The sequence below is a fragment of the Indicator indicator genome, chromosome 32 (assembly GCF_027791375.1).
Source record: "Indicator indicator isolate 239-I01 chromosome 32, UM_Iind_1.1, whole genome shotgun sequence".
In the NCBI taxonomy this organism is placed as follows: domain Eukaryota; kingdom Metazoa; phylum Chordata; class Aves; order Piciformes; family Indicatoridae; genus Indicator; species Indicator indicator.
Window position 1 is genome coordinate 3,653,057 of NC_072041.1, and position 18,589 is coordinate 3,671,645.

At 55.5% G+C, this 18,589-nt stretch overlaps 1 protein-coding gene across 1 annotated transcript; it reads right to left on the minus strand.

Moving 5' to 3' along the window:
• Positions 1-1,463: 1,463 nt before the first annotated feature.
• Positions 1,464-15,388, minus strand: KLHL17 (kelch like family member 17). Its single transcript, XM_054394883.1, has 11 exons — positions 15,172-15,388; positions 13,911-14,032; positions 12,443-12,664; positions 10,841-10,957; positions 9,754-9,967; positions 7,345-7,489; positions 6,900-7,067; positions 6,497-6,585; positions 4,917-4,990; positions 3,551-3,732; positions 1,464-1,692 (listed from the first exon to the last, which is right to left on the minus strand). Exons 1-11 carry the CDS (start codon positions 15,380-15,382, stop codon positions 1,464-1,466), a joined length of 1,773 nt encoding a protein of 590 aa, XP_054250858.1. The 5' UTR covers positions 15,383-15,388.
• Positions 15,389-18,589: the final 3,201 nt, after the last annotated feature.

Here is an 18,589-nt window from a genome sequence, read left to right on the forward strand (position 1 = left end):
CCTGACCACGTCTGGGTTCAAGGCTCAGACACATGCACTGAAAACACCACCCAAGAGGTTCCATGGCACAGGTGGGTCTAGGACAGGCCTGTGACTTACAGTACTAATTCATTCAACCTTTAGTTAAAGTAGTTGCTTAATTGCCAAGGAGTCACTAATTGCAAATGGTCCCTTCCATGCTGTTTTTGACTGTCCAGACAGCATCTCACACAGCCACACTACTCCTCACACACACATCCATAGAGAACATCTTCCAGCACACAGTCATCATCTCATCAGCAAATGAGGAAAGGAATTGCATCCCTTCTGCTGCCATAAAAGCAGAGGGGATGGGGGAATACCAGGAGAGTGTAAAAAAAAAAAAAAAGAAAAAGAAAAAAAAGAAAGGGCTATGAAGTCATTAAAAATTAAAATATTAGCGTTCAAATAAAAATAATAATGATTAAAAAAATTAACACCCCAAAAAAAGTAATGCCAGGCAATCCTCCTTGTTTACAAGGCTGGATTGCTCTTGTAGAGGAAATTATTCCTTTTCCCAAACCCAGGATCTGCTCTGCAGAGAGGGGAACTATAATGATGCTGAAGGTCCCTTCCAACCAAAGATATTCTGTGAAGAGCAAAAGGGCTGATCCATTCCCAGCCAAGCTGTGCACCAGGATGGTGTGCAGAGAGCAGGCAGCCACAGAATCATCTGGACCTGGGACAGCAATGGCTGGGGATGCAAACTCAGGTCATCAAACCCATCTGCCTGGCTGGGGACTCCCCAGAGCTGGGATCTTAGGGAATGAGATGGGGCCAGCTGAGCATGGAAACACCAAAGGGTTCAGGATGTTTCATCCAGTTTTGTCTCCAAACCTCACCTCCTCCAGGCCCCTGTCCCTTAGCTGGGCTTCTTTTGCTTGTGTACTTTAAGGCATCGATTAGACACCATTGAGAACCTCAGAGTGGCCTCAGAGTCTTGAACAGTGCACGATAGGCTTGGTAAAGAGTTTGGCTACAGTGACATTCAGAGGAGCAGTTGCACATTCAGCCACGTCCTTGGGAGGAGTGTTGTCCACCTCTGCCACCCCCACAGGACTCCTGGAAGCCTCCAAGGCTGGCTGTGCTGGTATGCGTGGCACCAGCTGGATCCCTTGAATCCACGAAGCAGCAATGGTTTGAAAGTTTCCTCTCCCCAAAGGGAAAAAAGTATAGGCCCCTTTGGGGGAGTGGTGAGATGAGGCTGGATGGAGCAAGAGAGCATCCCCTCTCCAGAAGGAAGGTGCTCATCCAGGAAGCACATTTCTAACTGCTGTGGTGGCGCTGCTCCAATGCGTGCGCAGGAGCGCTGGGGCTGGAGGCAGCAGCCGGTCCCTTCCCTCTGCTCCTACAGCGAGCGGCTGCCCCGCGGCACCGGCCACGCCGGCCTAGAGCTCCACCAGGCAGCGCTGGCCCCTGGAGGTAAGGCAGGTCCTGACTCTCTGTCAAAGGCTCGTCGAAGACACCGAGAGGGTGGGCGAGGAAGGAGGAGGGAAGTTGAGGAGTTCCAGCACGGCCACCCCCACGCTGCTCCGGCGAGTGAACATGCAGGAGGCTGCCACCCACTTGTTGGTGCGGGGGTTGTACTTCTCGATGGAGTTGAGGCTGGAGCTCCCATCGTTGCCACCCACTGCATACAGCCACCCATCCATGGCCACCAGGTCGTGGGTGCTCCTAGAAGGACCATGCAGAGACCAGAGGGGTTGGACACAGCCTGCGTGGGCTCAGCACCTCTCAGGGGACCCAGCCAGAGCTCTGCCACCCCACGGAATGCAGTGCCCCAACCTTCACAAGTGCCCAGGGGAAATCAGCTGCTGGGGTTCAATCAGTCAGTGGGCAGAGAGCATCAATCTTTCCCAATACTCTGCTGTGCCCTCCTTCCACTGGAGAAGTGCCACCTCTAAATAACAGACCCCAGGAGTCTAAAATCCTTGGTCTCTCCAAAAAAGGCTGGGACTTCCAAGTTTAAATCCTTCCACAGCCCAGAAGCATCTCCTGCATGCCTCAGCTAGCCACATCACCCTGTTCTTCAGGGCCACACAGACCTCTGAGAATAAATCCCTCTGCAGAAAGCTCCTGCTGCAGAAGGTCCCTGCTCTGCCCTCCTCCTGGCACAGGCACAGAGTCCCTCACAGTGCAGGTAGCACAAAGCCAGCCAGCTGCAGGGCCAGCCAAGCCCTGGGGCACACTCTGAAAATTGCTGCTTTGCAGTGCCAAGCAAGGCAGAGTTCTCCATGAGACAACATGAAGGGATCCCCATCCCTGACTGCAGCAGCTGAGGCTCTCCTGCAACCAAGGAGGGTGGCAGGGGCAGGCAGAGCTCCTTACCTGTGGGTGTTCATGGGTGCCACACTCTCCCAGAGCTCCTTACCTGTGGATCTTCATGGGTGCCACACTCTCCCAGAGCTCCTTACCTGTGGGTGTTCATGGGTGCCACACTCTCCCAGAGCTCCTTACCTGTGGGTGTTCATGGGTGCCACACTCTCCCAGAGCTCCTTACCTGTGGGTATTCATGGGTGCCACACTCTCCCAGAGCTCCTTACCTGTGGGTATTCATGGGTGCCACACTCTCCCAGAGCTCCTTACCTGCAGATCTTCATGGGTGCCACACTCTCCCAGAGCTCCTTACCTGTGGGTATTCATGGGTGCCACACTCTCCCAGAGCTCCTTACCTGTGGATCTTCATGGGTGCCACACTCTCCCAGAGCTCCTTACCTGCAGGTCTTCATGGGTGCCACACTCTCCCAGAGCTCCTTACCTGCAGATCTTCATGGGTGCCACACTCTCCCAGAGCTCCTTACCTGCGGATGTTCATGGGTGCCACACTCTCCCAGAGCTCCTTACCTGTGGGTGTTCATGGGTGCCACACTCTCCCAGAGCTCCTTACCTGTGGATCTTCATGGGTGCCACACTCTCCCAGAGCTCCTTACCTGTGGGTATTCATGGGTGCCACACTCTCCCAGAGCTCCTTACCTGTGGATGTTCATGGGTGCCACACTCTCCCAGAGCTCCTTACCTGTGGGTCTTCATGGGTGCCACACTCTCCCAGAGCTCCTTACCTGTGGGTATTCATGGGTGCCACACTCTCCCAGAGCTCCTTACCTGTGGGTATTCATGGGTGCCACACTCTCCCAGAGCTCCTTACCTGTGGATATTCATGGGTGCCACACTCTCCCAGAGCTCCTTACCTGTGGGTATTCATGGGTGCCACACTCTCCCAGAGCTCCTTACCTGTGGGTATTCATGGGTGCCACACTCTCCCAGAGCTCCTTACCTGTGGGTATTCATGGGTGCCACACTCTCCCAGAGCTCCTTACCTGCAGATCTTCATGGGTGCCACACTCTCCCAGAGCTCCTTACCTGTGGGTATTCATGGGTGCCACACTCTCCCAGAGCTCCTTACCTGCAGATCTTCATGGGTGCCACACTCTCCCAGAGCTCCTTACCTGCGGATCTTCATGGGTGCCACACCCTCCCAGAGCTCCTTACCTGCGGATGTTCATGGGTGCCACACTCTCCCAGAGCTCCTTACCTGCGGATGTTCATGGGTGCCACACTCTCCCAGGTGTTGGTTTTGGGGTTGTAACGTTCCACAGAGTTAAGGCAGCTGGTGCCATCGTTGCCCCCAGCCACATAGAGCAGCCCCTCCAGCACCGCCACCCCCGCGCTGCTCCGGCGGCTCAGCATGTTGGCAATGGGTGTCCAGGTGTTGAGCTGGGGAGAGGGAAGCACAGAAGGGTTGTTCATGGGCCAAGTGGACAAGTCCTTTTCCACACAGCCCTGCCAAACTAGCCCTGTGAGCTTAGTTCTGCTCTAACCATGCAGCTCCTGATGTGATGGTCCGGCCCCAAAACAGCTACTGGGGGAGATCAGAGATTCACAGATTGCATTGGGTTGGAAGGGACTCTCAAGGGGCATCTTGTCCAATCTCCCTGCACTCAGCAGGGACACCTCCAACTAGAGCAGGCTGCCCAGGGACACATCAAGGCTGATCTTGAATGTCTCCAGGGATGGGGCCTCAACCACATCCCTGGGCAGCCTGTTCCAGTATTTCCCCACCCTCACAGTGCAGAACTTCTTCCTGATGTCCAACCTAAACCTGCCCTGCTCCATTCAAACCATTGCCTCTCATTCTATCACTCCTAGCCCTTATAAGCAGTCCCTCCTCAGACTTCCTCCAGGTCCCCTTCAGCTATTGAAATGCAGCTCTAACATCTCCCCAGAATCTTTCCAATTATCCTGCAGGAAGAGCTGCAGGGCCCCAGGAGAGATCTCTGCCAACTGGCTCAGGAAAGCCCAGTCACAGCTGGCAGAGGTCCTGCCAGCCCAGAAGCTTGGTGGTCACATCTTAAGATGCAGTAGCAGTTTGCTAAGAGACCACACAACCTGATCCCTGGTCTGCCAACTGCTGCAGCAACTTAAGAATCCCAGACTGGTTTGGGTTAGAAGGGCCCTTTAAAGCTCATCTAGTCCAACTCCCCTGCACTAAGCAGAGACATCCCCAACTACAGTAGGTTGCTCAGAGCCCCAAACAACCCCACCTGCAATGGTTTCAGGATGGGGCATCTCCCACCTCTCTGGGCAACCCGGGTCAGGGTCTCACCACCCTCAGCACAGAGAGCCTGAGTCTCCTCTTTTAGTTTCAAACCATCACCCCTTGCCCTGGCACAGCAGGCCCTGCTCAAAAGTCTGTCCCCAGCTTTCTCATGGCCCCTTGAAGCACTGAAAGGCCACCAGAAGGTCTCCCTGGATCCTTCTCTTTCCCAGGCTGAACAAGCCCAACTCTCTCAGCCTCTCCTCACAGCAGAGGGGTTCCAGCTTGTGCAGCCTTCAGCTTTCTGCAGGCCCTTTCAGGCACCCATCAGGAGGGCAGAAGGGAAAGGTTCTCAGGTGTTTACCTGGGGCTCATACTTCTCTACTGTGGCCAAGTGGGATGAGCTGTCATATCCCCCAACAGCATAGAGGTTGCCTTCTGCAAAGAGAGTCACAGACACACAGGAGTTAGCTAAAGAGCATGACCCCAGTCCCAGCACAGCCTCCCACAACTCATACAGGCCATGTAGGTGCCCACCTAGGTCTCAGCTGAGCCACGGTGCCTCCCCCTCCCCAGGCAGCCAAGCTCCTCTCCATGGGGGTCCCTCAGCTCCCCCCACCTTGAGGCACGGAGCACTGTGAAATATTCTCCAGGCAATTTCTCTGCCACACTCAAGCTTCCCAAAGAGCTCATTCTCCTGCTGCTTCTTGACTTCCTCATGGTGCAAGGGGTTTATTTTTAGCAGTGGAGGAACACCAAAGGCTGTGGAAGGCTGAGAGTATGAGCTGGTGATGGAGAGAAGGGACCTCTGGGTCAGCACTGAGGGCTGAAACCAGAGAACAGGGCTGAGGAGAGGCATCAATGAGACATGGGAAGGAGCATTGTGCTGCCCTGGCATCCCCAGGGAGGTCCAGCCCCTGCTAGGGTGGAGATTGGCACTTGCCATAGCTGCACTAGACAAGGAAGTAGCCAGCTCTCAAGCTGTGTCCTCCTTAAGGACAGAAGTCATTCCTTGGAGTCAGGAGGTATCACAGCATTGCACCCAAGCTTGTGACACCCCTGCTAGAGACAGTTTTGACCCTGCAGTGCTGCTTGGATCATCAGCAAAAGGACTGTCCTGCTTTCATAATGGAATAAGGTTGTCTCTTCCTTTCTAGGGTAGGTGATCAGCCACAGCCACTCCTCTTGCTCCAAACTAGAAGGGGCACAAAGGAGCTGAGGAACAAATTTTGAGTCCCCTCAGAAGCTGCCTCCAGAATGAGATCATAGAATTCTAGAATTGTCAGGACTGGAAGGGAGCTCAAGGCTCAGCCAGTTCTAACCCCCCTGCCATGGGCAGGGACACCTCACACTACATCAGGTTGCTCACAGCCACATCCAGCCTGGCTGCAAAAACCTCCAGGGATGAGGCTTCCACCACCTCCCTGGGCAACCTGTGCCAGTGTCTCATGGGGAACCTCATGGGGAAGAACTTCTTCCTAACATCCAATCTGAATTTCCCCATTTCTAGTTTTGCTCCATCCCCCCCAGTCCTATCACTCCCTGACACCCTCAAAAGTCCCTCCCCAGTTTCTTGTAGCCCCCTTCAGATGCTGGAAGGCCACAAGAAGGTCTCCTGGGAGCTTTCTCTTCTCCAGACTGAACAGCCCCAACTCATTCAGTCTGTCCTCATGGGAGAGGTGCTCCAAGCCCTCTGCTCATCCTCATGGCCCTTCTCTGGACACCTTCCAGCACGTGAAACCCAATTACTAAGGAGCCTGAGGAGGAGGAGGGCAGAAGCAGGGAGCATGGCAGAGGAGTGGCTGGGTGACCTGGCCTCACAGCTGGAGCACCTAGGAAGAAGGGGCAGGAACTGGAGGAGGAGATCATGGAAAGGAACCAGCAGGAATGCAAGAGAGTGCAGGGAAGGCAGGCAGGCAGCCAGGCCCCCAGGCCATCACCCACCTAGAGTTGCCACCCGCACGTAGCGTCTCCTGGTGCTCATGGCGGCGATGGAGGTCCAGGTGCCCGTCAGAGGGTCGTACCGCTCTGCGCTGCAGCAGGCAGGGACACAGGAACAGGAGGTGTCACACTGGCAAAGCACAGGCCAAAGCCCTCTGACACAGGCCCTCAGGGGCTGCTCCCAAGGAAGCTTGGGAATAGGCAGGGAAGAAGTGGCTGCCTTCTGTGGTGGCAGAGGGCTACAGCGTGGGGAGTCCCCTGGAGAAACTCTGCCTGGATTGCAAGACATCTACTCTGGGGCCAGTCCATCTGCCAGGAGCAAGCCTTGTGGGCTCTCCAGGCACCCAGTGCCAAGGACAGTGCATGCAAGAGCAGTGGAGGAGCCTGTGGCAAGGCAATCCCCTACCTGTTCAGGCAGGAGGCCCCATCGTACCCCCCAGCAGCATAGAGAAGCCCATGAAGTGCTGCTACACCCAGGCAGCTCCTCCTGGTGCCCATGGACACCTCAGGTTGCCAGGAATTGGTGACAGGGTCATAGGACTCCACGGTGGCCAGATCAGAGGTTCCATCGTAGCTGTAAGGAGTAAAAAGGGAGGAAGTGTAAGTGGCAGCATGGTGAGCTAGTCGCAGATGCCTCTCTAGCTGCTGACTGCAGGGAGGGTTGACCTCTAAAGGTCCCTTCCAACCCAAACCATCATCCAGAGGATGGCCCTGGGAGGCTTAGCTGGAGCCCCCTGCTCCCAGAGCAGCTTTGTCACCAGAGGCTCTGCTCAGAGGCTGCTGGAACGTCCCTGCCAGCTCGCTGTGCCCAGCTGCCAGCTCGCTGTGCCCAGCTGCCATGCCCGCCTTACCCTCCCACAGCGTACAGCTTGTTGCCAATGGCAGCGACTCCCACTCTGGCCCTGCGAGTCGACATGGAGGCCACCATGTGCCACCGGTCCGTCCGCGTGTCGTAGGCCTCGCAGTCCCCGTGGATGGCAAACAGGCTCCCTCCACCTGCACAGGGGAGGGCAGAGAGAGCAAACACTGAGTTGGGAGGCACTGTTCACCTGCTGGAGGGTGGAAAAGCTCTGCAGGGGGACCTGGCCAGGCTGGGTCCACGGGCTGAGGCCAGTTGTCTGAGCTCCAACAAGGACAGCGGTTGGGTCCTGCACTTGGGTCTCAACAACCCCATGAGTGCTCTAGGCTTGGGGCAGAATAGCTGGAAACTGCCCAGCAGAGAAAGGTCTGAGCAGCCTGCCCTGCATCAGCAATGGTGTGGCCAAAAGGCCATGAGCAGCCTGCCCTGCATCAGCAATGGTGTGGCCAGAAGGTCATGAGCAGCCTGCCCTGCATCAGCAATGGTGTGGCCAGAAAGCCATGAGCATCCTGGCCTGCATCAGCAATGGTGTGGCCAGAAGGCCATGAGCATCCTGGCCTGCATCAGCAATGGTGTGGCCAGAAGGCCATGAGCAGCCTGGCCTGCATCAGCAATGGTGTGGCCAGAAGGCCATGAGCATCCTGGCCTGCATCAGCAATGGTGTGGCCAGAAGGCCATGAGCATCCTGCCCTGCATCAGCAATGGTGTGGCCAGAAGGTCATGAGCAGCCTGGCCTGCATCAGCAATGGTGTGGCCAGAAGGCCATGAGCAGCCTGCCCTGCATCAGCAATGGTGTGGCCAGAAGGCCATGAGCATCCTGGCCTGCATCAGCGATGGTGTGGCCAGAAGGCCATGAGCAGCCTGGCCTGCATCAGCAATGGTGTGGCCAGAAGGCCATGAGCATCCTGCCCTGCATCAGCAATGGTGTGGCCAGAAGGCCATGAGCATCCTGGCCTGCATCAGCGATGGTGTGGCCAGAAGGCCATGAGCAGCCTGGCCTGCATCAGCAATGGTGTGGCCAGAAGGCCATGAGCAGCCTGGCCTGCATCAGCAATGGTGTGGCCAGAAGGCCATGAGCAGCCTGGCCTGCATCAGCAATGGTGTGGCCAGAAGGCCATGAGCATCCTGGCCTGCATCAGCAATGGTGTGGCCAGAAGGTCATGAGCAGCCTGGCCTGCATCAGCAATGGTGTGGCCAGAAGGCCATGAGCAGCCTGCCCTGCATCAGCAATGGTGTGGCCAGAAGGCCATGAGCATCCTGGCCTGCATCAGCAATGGTGTGGCCAGAAGGCCATGAGCAGCCTGGCCTGCATCAGCAATGGTGTGGCCAGAAGGTCATGAGCATCCTGCCCTGCATCAGCAATGGTGTGGCCAGAAGGTCATGAACAGCCTGGCCTGGATCAGCAATGGTGTGGCCAGAAGGCCATGAGCAGCCTGGCCTGCATCAGCAATGGTGTGGCCAGAAGGCCATGAGCAGCCTGGCCTGCATCAGCAATGGTGTGGCCAGAAGGCCATGAGCATCCTGCCCTGCATCAGCAATGGTGTGGCCAGAAGGTCATGAGCAGCCTGGCCTGCATCAGCAATGGTGTGGCCAGAAGGCCATGAGCATCCTGGCCTGCATCAGCAATGGTGTGGCCAGAAGGCCATGAGCAGCCTGGCCTGCATCAGCAATGGTGTGGCCAGAAGGCCATGAGCATCCTGCCCTGCATCAGCAATGGTGTGGCCAGAAGGCCATGAGCATCCTGGCCTGCATCAGCAATGGTGTGGCCAGAAGGCCATGAGCATCCTGCCCTGCATCAGCAATGGTGTGGCCAGCAGGAGCAGGGCAGGGATTGTCCCCCTGTGCTCAGCACTGGTGAGGCCACATCTTGAGTACTGGCTTCAGTTTTGAGGCCCTCACTCCAAGAAGGACAATATGGGGCTGGAATGTGTCCAGGGAAGGGCAACAAAGCTGGGGAAGGGTCTGGAGAACACGGCTGGTAAGGAGCGGCTGAGGGAACTGGGGTTGTGCAGCCTGGAGGAAGAAGGTTGTAGAGAGGTGGGGCTGGGTCTCTTCTTCTCACAAGTCACAAGGGACAGGACAAGAGGAGACAGCTTCAGGTTGCACCTGGGGAGGCTTAGGTTGGATATTGGGAAGAGTTTCTTTACAAAAAGGCTCTCAAAGACTGGCATAGGCTGCCCAGGGCTGAGGCTGAATCCCCGTCCCTGGATGTCTTCAAAAGCCATCTAGATATGGTGCTCAAGGACACGGTGTAGCAGCAGCCCTGGCAGAGCCAGAGGATGGTTGGACTTGATCTTAGGAGGCCTTTTCCAGCCATGGTGGTTCTGTGACCCATCAGATGAGCACTGACCCAGCAGTGGGAAGGGCTTGGCGTGGGCAGGAGCGGGTGGCAGAGCCTTACCCACAGCAAAGAGCACAGTGCTGGCCCCCTCGCAGCGCCGGGGCCTCGTCCTGCTGTTGCTGAGGACCCCTCTCTGCTCGGGCATCAGGTGGTACTTGAGGGCTTCGATCAGCAGGTCCTTGCACTCCGAGTGGTGCCTCACCAGCAGCTCCGTGTCCACGTTGCTCATGAGGAAGTCTCGGCTCAGCAGGGGCAGCCGCACACACTTCATGAGCTGGGGGCAGAGGAGTCACAGCCCATCAGCAGGCTGGGAAGGGTTTGGCCCAGTGCTGCCCCAACAGCTCCTCTACAAACCCCAGGGATGCTGGCAAGGCTGACTCCAACCTGGAGATGGCATCCTGCTCGCTTGGCAGAAAAGGCAGCGAGGACAAAGGGCACCAAAGCTCATGCAGCAATTCAGCCTTAGTGTCTCTGCAGGGCCAGGGGCCCTCAGCCTGGCCATGACACATCCCACAGCCACCCCAGACCCCCATCCTGCCCTCTGCCAGTACCCACATCCGTCCCCAGCACTCAAGTCCCAATCATTGCTGTGGGGCTGTAGAGCCCAGACACCACTCCCCTCCACCCAGCATCCCCCTGCTCATCTGCATTGCCTACAGAAGGGATGTCTGAGTGCACACAGCCAGCAAAGGTGGGGGCAGAACTTTGCTAGGGTCCAGCCCTGGGGGAAGATGGAAACCCAGGGAAAACTCTCAGAGCCTCCCTCATCCTGCCCCATCCCAGTCCCAGCCTTCAGGAGGACACCTAGGGATGCTTCCTCCCAGCATTCCCACCCACTGCCTGCCTCAGACTTGCCTGAGCTCTTTGTTTAGGGATGCACACAAAAGCTCAGGCAGGCTGCAGGCAGAGCTGACCTCTCCTGCTGCTCACAGCTCCACCTGCCCACCCTGCCAGGGGTCACACAGGGACCTCACTCTGGGAGACTGAACTTTCTCAGCAAGACTCTCATCTGTGCTTGGACTGGAAGAGGTATGGCAGGGACCTGCTGTCCTTGCCCTCTGGCCACCCTGCAGCTTCCTTCAGCTGTGTATCCAACCAGAACAGGCACTGGTGGGTAGAACCAGGTCACCTTTCCCAGCAGACTCACCCTGGGGACATGCTGTCTTCTGCTGTCCACATCATGCTTGACCCAGCTGAGCACAGCCCTGTACACCTCCTCCTCTGATGGCACATTGAGGCTGTCACTAGAAATGAGGTCCAGCACCTGCAGAGTGGGGTGGAAGGAGCAAGTGTGGGATGATTTGGGAGGAAAGGACACAGTCACACACCCAAGGAAGTAGCTGTTACAGCAGAACAGCACTGCCAGAAGCAAAGCTCCTGCCTGCTGTAGATGCTGGGGGCTGAGGGGTCTCTTTCACTGGACACAGAAGGATCCAAAGAGCAGCCAGGTTCCCCCAACCCAAGCAGGTGTAGCTCTGCCTCTCCTCTCCTCGTAGCACTGGTGTGGAGACAGCTCTGCCCTTCACCATCCTCCTTGGCTCATTTCCTCCCCCTTCTGTGTCTGAAGTTGCTGCAATGCTTGACACTTCCAATCAACACCAGGGAGATCACAGGCAGGTGACTGCCTGCACACATCCCTTCAACGTTCCATGGAATGGAGCCAGGTGGCCTGACTGCTCCCAGCAAAGTCACTTCACTTGCCAAGGACTATGGAGCTGGACCAGGTGGAGATACAAACCCTCCCCTTGCTCCCAAGCTCCCCACTGCTCCAAGAACAAAGGGAGGTGTCTGCAGGGCTGAATGACACAGAACAAGGACTGGGAATGTCCCCTGGCCAGGGCACAGGACAGGACAGTACTCTGCAGGCAGTGATGAGCCTGAGGCCATACTAGCACCAGACAAAGGCCAGCAGGAAACATTAGCTGAGCTCTGAATTAAACATCACAGCAACATGACCATGGCTTATTCCTTAGAGAATCATAGATTTGGTTAGGTTGGAAAAGACCTCCAAGATCATCAAGTCCAGCTGTCAGCCCTACACCACCATGCCCACTAAACCACATCTCCAAGTGCCATGCCTCCAGGGATGGTGACTCCACTACCTCCCTGGGCAGCCTGTTCCAATGCCTGGCCACTCTTGCAGGAAAGAAATTTTTCCTCGTGTCCAACCTAAACCTCCCCTGGCACAATTTCAGGCCATTTCCTCTTGTTATGACTTGATACTAGAGAGAAGAGACCAACCCCCAACTGGCTCCAACATCCTCTCAGGGAGCTGTAGAGAGCAATGAGGCTCTCAGCCTCCTCTTCTCCAGACTAAACACCCCTAGGACCCTCAGCTGCTCCTCATCAGCCCTGTTCTCCAGACCCTTTCCTAGCTTTGTTGCCCTTCTCTGGATGTGTTCAGCACCTCAATGTCCTTCTTGGAGTGAGGGGCCCAAAACTGAACCCAGTATTCAAGGTGTGGCCTCACCAGTGCACCTTGCCCCCAGAGAGGAGCATGTGCTCAGAGCTCACGTGGAGAGCACCAGTGACAGCAGCTCTCCTCTGTGCTACCCTCCCATCCCTGTCCCACATGGGATTAAGCTCTCTTCCCATGTAGTATCTCTGCACTGAACTGACAGGACCAAAGCTCAGAAGCTGAGTGCCAAACCCTGTCCCCTCAGTGCAGGCTCGTGGGCTTTGGGCAGCCAGGCTCTGCACAAAAAGCCTTTGCCACATCCATGCCTTCCCACTCCCATCAGGACCTCACCTGTTTCAGAGGCAGCAACATGAACTCCTCTGTCTTGGACACCTCCACGAAGTGCTGGAGGACATACTTATGAGCAGACTTGAGGAGGTCACTGCAGGAGTGGGTGTCAGCAAACCCCCTGATGCCCAGGCAGTTGGATGGGTCCAGCTGGCTGAGCAGGAACTTGCAGCAAGCATCTCTCACACCATTGAGCTGAAGCAGGCTGGCAGCAGGAAGAAGTGTCTGGCAGTGGAAAGAAATGGGGGCAAACAAGAGAGTTTCCAGAGCAAGGAAACCATTTTCATCCTCATCTCACTGCAAGTCACTGACAGAGCAAGGCTTACTGAGCACCTTCAGGCACACAGTGCATAGGGGACAAGACATCAGAGCATCTCAGAATCCCAGCTTGGTGGGGGTTGGAAGGGGACCTCTGGAGATCACCCAGTCCAACCCCCCTGCTAAAGCAGGGCACCCACAGCAGCTTGCCCAGGATCACAAAGGCCAGGGGGGGTTGGAAGCTCTCCAGAGAAGGAGACTCCACAACCTCTCTGAGCAGCCTGCTCCAGGGCTCTGCACCCTCACAGCAAAGAATTTTCTCCTCATGTTGTGGCAGAAATTATTGTTCCAGCTTGTGTCCACTGTCCCTTGTTCTACCACTGGGCATCAGTGAAAAGAAACTGGCCTCAACTTCTTGGCACCCACCCTTAAAGTATCTGCAAACACTGACCAGATCCCTTCTGGGGCTGCTCTTCTCCAGACTAAACAGTCCCAGGGCTCTCAGCCTTTCTTCCTCACAGAGATGTTCTATTCCCTTAACCATTCTTGTGGCCTCCACTGGACTCTCTCCAGTAGTTCCCTGTCCCTCTTGAACTGGGGAGCCCAGACTTGGACCCAGTACTCCAGATGAAGTCTCACTAGGGCAGAGCAGAGGGGCAGGAGAACCTCCATCACCTGCTGGCCACACTCTTCTTAATCAGCCCAGGATGCCACTGACCTTCTTGGCCATCAGGGCACATTGTTGTCCCATGGCTAACTTATTGTCCACCAGGACTCCAAGGTCCTTCTCCATGGGGCTGCTTTCCAGCTGGTCAACCCCTCACCTGTACTGCTGCAGGAGGCTATTCCTGACCAGGTGTAGGACTCTACACTTGACCTTGTGGTATTTCCTTAGGTTCCTCTCTGCCACTCTTTGTTTCCACTGGACCAAGCTAAGGAACAGTGGAGAAGGACACAGGGCCATGAAATGACAGGGGAATGGCAGATGGCACTGCCATAGAGCTTTGAGGAGCCATTTCTGGTCACAGCAGTCACATCTCCACCCCTGTGGGCAGAGGGGAGCAGATGAACTCCCTGCCCACTGCTGGGGGTGGGAGCCACCACGGAATGAGAGCTACAAGTGTTGAGCAGAAGGAAAGAAACATTGCCAGGGGGCAAGCCCTGCAGAGAATGGCTCTGTGGAGGGGAGGGAAGCTCCTGGGGGAAGTCCTACCTGGACATTGCCCTCTCCCACCACAATCTCAGCAGTGTAAGCATATTGCACCAGCTGCTCCAGGGCCTGGGGGTCGATGTCGTGCAGCGTGACGTGGGTCTGGCGGCTCTCACTCATCTCATCTAGGCCAACACAGACATTGGACATCAACAAAGTCCCACAGCCAGGATTGTGTCCCTCCCAGGAAGAGCTGATCCTGTGTGGGACAAGCCATATCCACCTCCACAAGCCAGGAAGGTCTCCAGCTGACCTCTTAGCAAGGAGTAGCTAAGGAATGGGGTCTGCAGCCGCAGGATGGGGCAGGGAGCTGTGGGCAAAGGGCTTCATGGAAGGGTGTCACAGATGAGGAATCACAAAGTGTGAGGGGTTGGAAGGGACCTCTAGAGATCATCTAAGTCCAACCCCCTTCTTGCCAAAGCAGGATCACCTTAGGGCACAGAGATTCACAGAATACCAGGTTGGAAGGGACCTCAAGGATCATCTAGTCCAACCTTTCAGGGTAAGAATCATAGAATGGACAGGGCTGGAAGACACCTTAGAGATCATCTAATCCAACCTCCCTGCCATGGGCTCTCAACTAGCTCAGGTTACTCATGGCCCCATCCAACCTGGCCTTGAACATCTCTAGGGAGGAGGCATCCACAACCTCTCTGGACAATCCATTCCAGAGTCTTGCCACCCCTGTAGTGAAGAATTTCTTCCTCAGATCCAATCTAAACCTATCCTCCTTCAATTCAAATCCATTTCCCCTTGTCCTATCAGTGGACACTCTTGTAAGAAGTCCCTCTGCAGCCTTCCTGTAGGATCCCTTCAGATATTGGAAAGGAGACAATACAGAGATGGTTCCCATCAGGTAATGATAGGACTAGGGGGAATGGAACAAAATAGTAGATTCAGATTGGATGTTAGGAAGAAGCTTTACATCATGAGGGTGGTGAGAGACTGGCACAGGTTGCCCAGGGAGGTGGTGGAAGCCTCATCCCTGGAGGTTTTTGCAGCCAGGCTGGATGTGGCTGTGAGCAACCTGCTGGAGTGTGAGGTGTCCCTGCCCATGGCAGGGGGGCTGGAACTGGCTGAGCCTTGAGGTCCCTTCCAACCCTAACAATTCTATGATACAGAGATGCCACAGAGGCAACATATTTCCACAGGGCAGGCTGGTGAGAACAACCAGGAGCAGGGCAGAAAGGGGAGAGAGGGGTCTGCAGGAAAGGAGAGGGCTTGGAGAGCTTGGGCAGGGAGAAGAGAGGAGGACACTACTTGCTTGTGAACATGGCGTGGAAGTAGGGGCTGCAGGACGCCAGCACCACCTTGTGGGCCTTGATCTCCTTGGTGCCCACATGCAGGACGATGTCGCAGAGCAGCCCCCGCTGCCGCATGCGGTTCATGCAGACGAAGGCATCGTGGTAGTGGCGCTTGGAGTTGTGGGAGATGCTGTGGCCGTCCCGGTTGAGCAGCTGCACCCCCCCTTCCATGGCTGCAGCAGGGAGGCGCTGGGGATGTCCCTTCTCACCAGCACTGACAGGAGGGAAAAGCAAAGCATCAGCCAGGCAGCAACTGCTCCAGCCCCAGACACGTCTCCAGCAACAGCTCCAGCCCCAGACACGTCTCCAGCAACAGCTCCAGCCCCAGACACGTCCCCACGGACCCCCAAGCGTGGCCATCACAAGAGCCTGTGGGAGGACAGCTTCTGCCTGGCAACTCCTGCCAAGGAAGCAGCTCATAAATCAGCTCCCTGGGGGAGCACAAGTGATACAAATCCTAGGATGGCATCACAGACTCATTAGGGTTGGAAAAGGCCTCTGAGATCATCCAGTCCAACCATCAACTCAACACCACCATGCCCACCAAACCACATCCACACGTTCCTTGAACACCTCCAGGGATGGGGACTCCACCACCTCCCTGGGCAGCCAATCCCTGACCACTCTTCCAGGAGTATAAAATTGCTTGGCTCATAGAAAACAACAACAACAACAAAAATTTGCCTAATCCTGCAATAAGAACATTTATTTGTGCAAAGATCTTCTCTCTTTCCACGCTCTCTGCATCTAGGCTGCTCCTGCTGGTTCAAAAGGCCTTCGACTGTCTCCTTGCCAGCAGCACCCGAAGGAGAGGTTGGGGGAGTGAAGAGAGAGAATGACTGAGCAGCAGGAGGAAGCAGGGGGAGGGAGCAGGAGGGAGGGGGAAAAAAGAGAAAGAAAAAAGGCAGCTTGAAGAAAAAAGAAAAAACCACAAAGCCAGGCTGTGTGCTGCACTCGTGAGCCTGCCCCCGCATCCCTGCAGCGAGAGGATCCCCTCAGCCTCTCTCTCTCTCCTCACCACACCTCCACATCAGCACTAAAAATAGAAACCCACCATGCTGTGCCTCCTCAGCCACCAATGCAGCCAGCCAGCCCTTTTTTTTTTTCTTTTTTAAATAGCAGTTGTATCATGTACTAGAGTCTGGGGGAGGAAGGAAAAAAAAAAAGAAAAAAAAAACCAGAAAGAAAGATGAATAAACATCTTTCCTGAGTAGGAGAGAAGCCTGCAGTGCCCTCTTCTATTTGCATCATCCCTGTGTCACACAGGGTTCCCCAGCACTTGGGGGCACACAGCAAAGGCAGCAGCTGGTGATGCTTTCCAGTAATGAAAGCAGGATGCCATTGTGCCCTTGACAGGGCTTGGATTGGAAGGGACCTTCAAGATCATCCAGTTCCAACCCCCCCTGCCATGGGCAAGGACACCTCCCACCAGCCCAGCTTGCTCAAGGTCTCATCCAGCCTGGCCCTGAACACCTCCAGGGAGGGGACAGCCACAGTCTCCTTGAGCAACCTGTTCCAGTGTCTCCCCACTCTTACTCTAAAGAATTTCCTCCTAATACCCAATCTAAATCTGCCCTCTTCCAGCTTCAATCCATTCCCTCTCATCCTATCACAACAAACCCTTGTTAAAAGTCTCTTCCTGGCTTTCTTGCAGGCCCCCTTCATGTACTGGAAGGTCTGAAGGGCATGAAGAAGAGCCCAGGAGTTCACTGGGCTTCTTCTCCCACACCCCCCAGCTGAACTTTTCAGGAAGCTACAACATCCCCAGGCCACCCTGGGCATGTTCATTCACCTGCATGGATGCTGCTGGGGGAGAGATGTCCACACAAAGGTGGGTTTAGAACCATCAGCAGCTCTACCTGGGCTCAAGAGCTTGATGGATGTCCACACAAAGGTGGGTTAGAACTATTAGCAGTTCTACCAGGTGTCAAGAGCTCCTTTGCCAGCCCTGGTGTAGTGGCAGGGAGCAGGCAGTGCTTTCTTCTCTTTATTCCTCTCCCCTGCTGCAAGCATGAGGGTTTTCCTGATCTGCTTGAGCTGCTTTATCTTCTTAATGCACTGCTGAGCACACTTCTCCCCATCAGCATTTCAATCATGCCCCAGCTCTAATTGAGAGCACTTGTCTCACCCCTTCTGGGTGCTGGCACCAAGGGATGGATGCTCCTGGCTCTGCAGCAGTGGGAGGATGACACAGGACAGGGCAGAAAAGCAAGGAAAAGATGGAACTGCTTCTCCTTGTGCTCTTGGAGGCTTGTGAGGAAGGCTTTGCTGCCCTGGCAGCACACAGCTTGGCTCCAGCAGTCAAGGTAGAGAGCACCACAGAGGGCACCGCAGCCTGAAGGTTGCTGTAGCTGATGCAGTGGCATCACAGCAATCCACAGCATTTCCTGAGAGGGTCAGAAGTGCTGGGCTCTCTTCCCAGCCCTGCCACTGAGTCATTGCACAACTCTGGGCAAGTACAAATGCAGAGTGACAAGGGTGACATTATCTTTCCTTGCAATCATTCCCACAGCCAAGAGGTAGAGCCCAGCTATTGCTCACTCCCCTCTCCACCCACACCCCCCTGCTGTCACCAGCAAGGGCTGGCAGGCACCTCACAGAGCTCTGGAGAGCTCAAACTGAGCCACCACTGCTGCCTCCATCACCCACCCCACTGTGAAGCACCCTGAGCTACATCATTGCTGTGTCACTCAGTCTGTGTCATGACTGAGCAGGGACCATGGCCAGAGGGAAAGATGTCATCTCAGGCAGAATGCTGCCATGGGGCTCCCAGGAGCATCTCTGCAGCAGGGGACAATCCACAGCAGTCCAGAGCATGAACAAACTCTGCTTGGTGGCTCTTTGCTACAGCCACACTACAGCCTCAGCAATGCCATGGACAGGGACACCTCCACCAGCCCAGCTTGCTCAAGGTCTCATCCAGCCTGGTCTTGAACACCTCCAGGGAGGGGACAGCCACAGTCTCCTTGAGCAACCTGTTCCTGTGTCTCCCCACCCTCACTCTAAAGAATTTCTTCCTAATATCCAGTCTAAATCTGCCCTCTTCCAGCTTCAAGCCATTTCCTCTCATCCTATCACAACAGACCCTTGTAAAAAGTCCCTTCCTGGCTTTCTTGCAGGCGCCCTTCATGTACTGGATGGTCTGAAGGGCCTGAAGAAGAGCCCAGGAGCTAACTGGGCTTCTCCTCCCACACCTCCTCCCTGAAGAGCAGCTCACCCACCAGACACCCTGGGACAGGGTCAGGGAGCACTGCCATAGGTCTAGCCTAAGTCTTGTGGTGGGTACAACCCCTTCAATCCCATTCCCCAGTGTCCTCTCCACTCTGCAATAACTCATTGATAGAAAAGAGCCATGAGAATGATCAGAGGAGTGGCAGA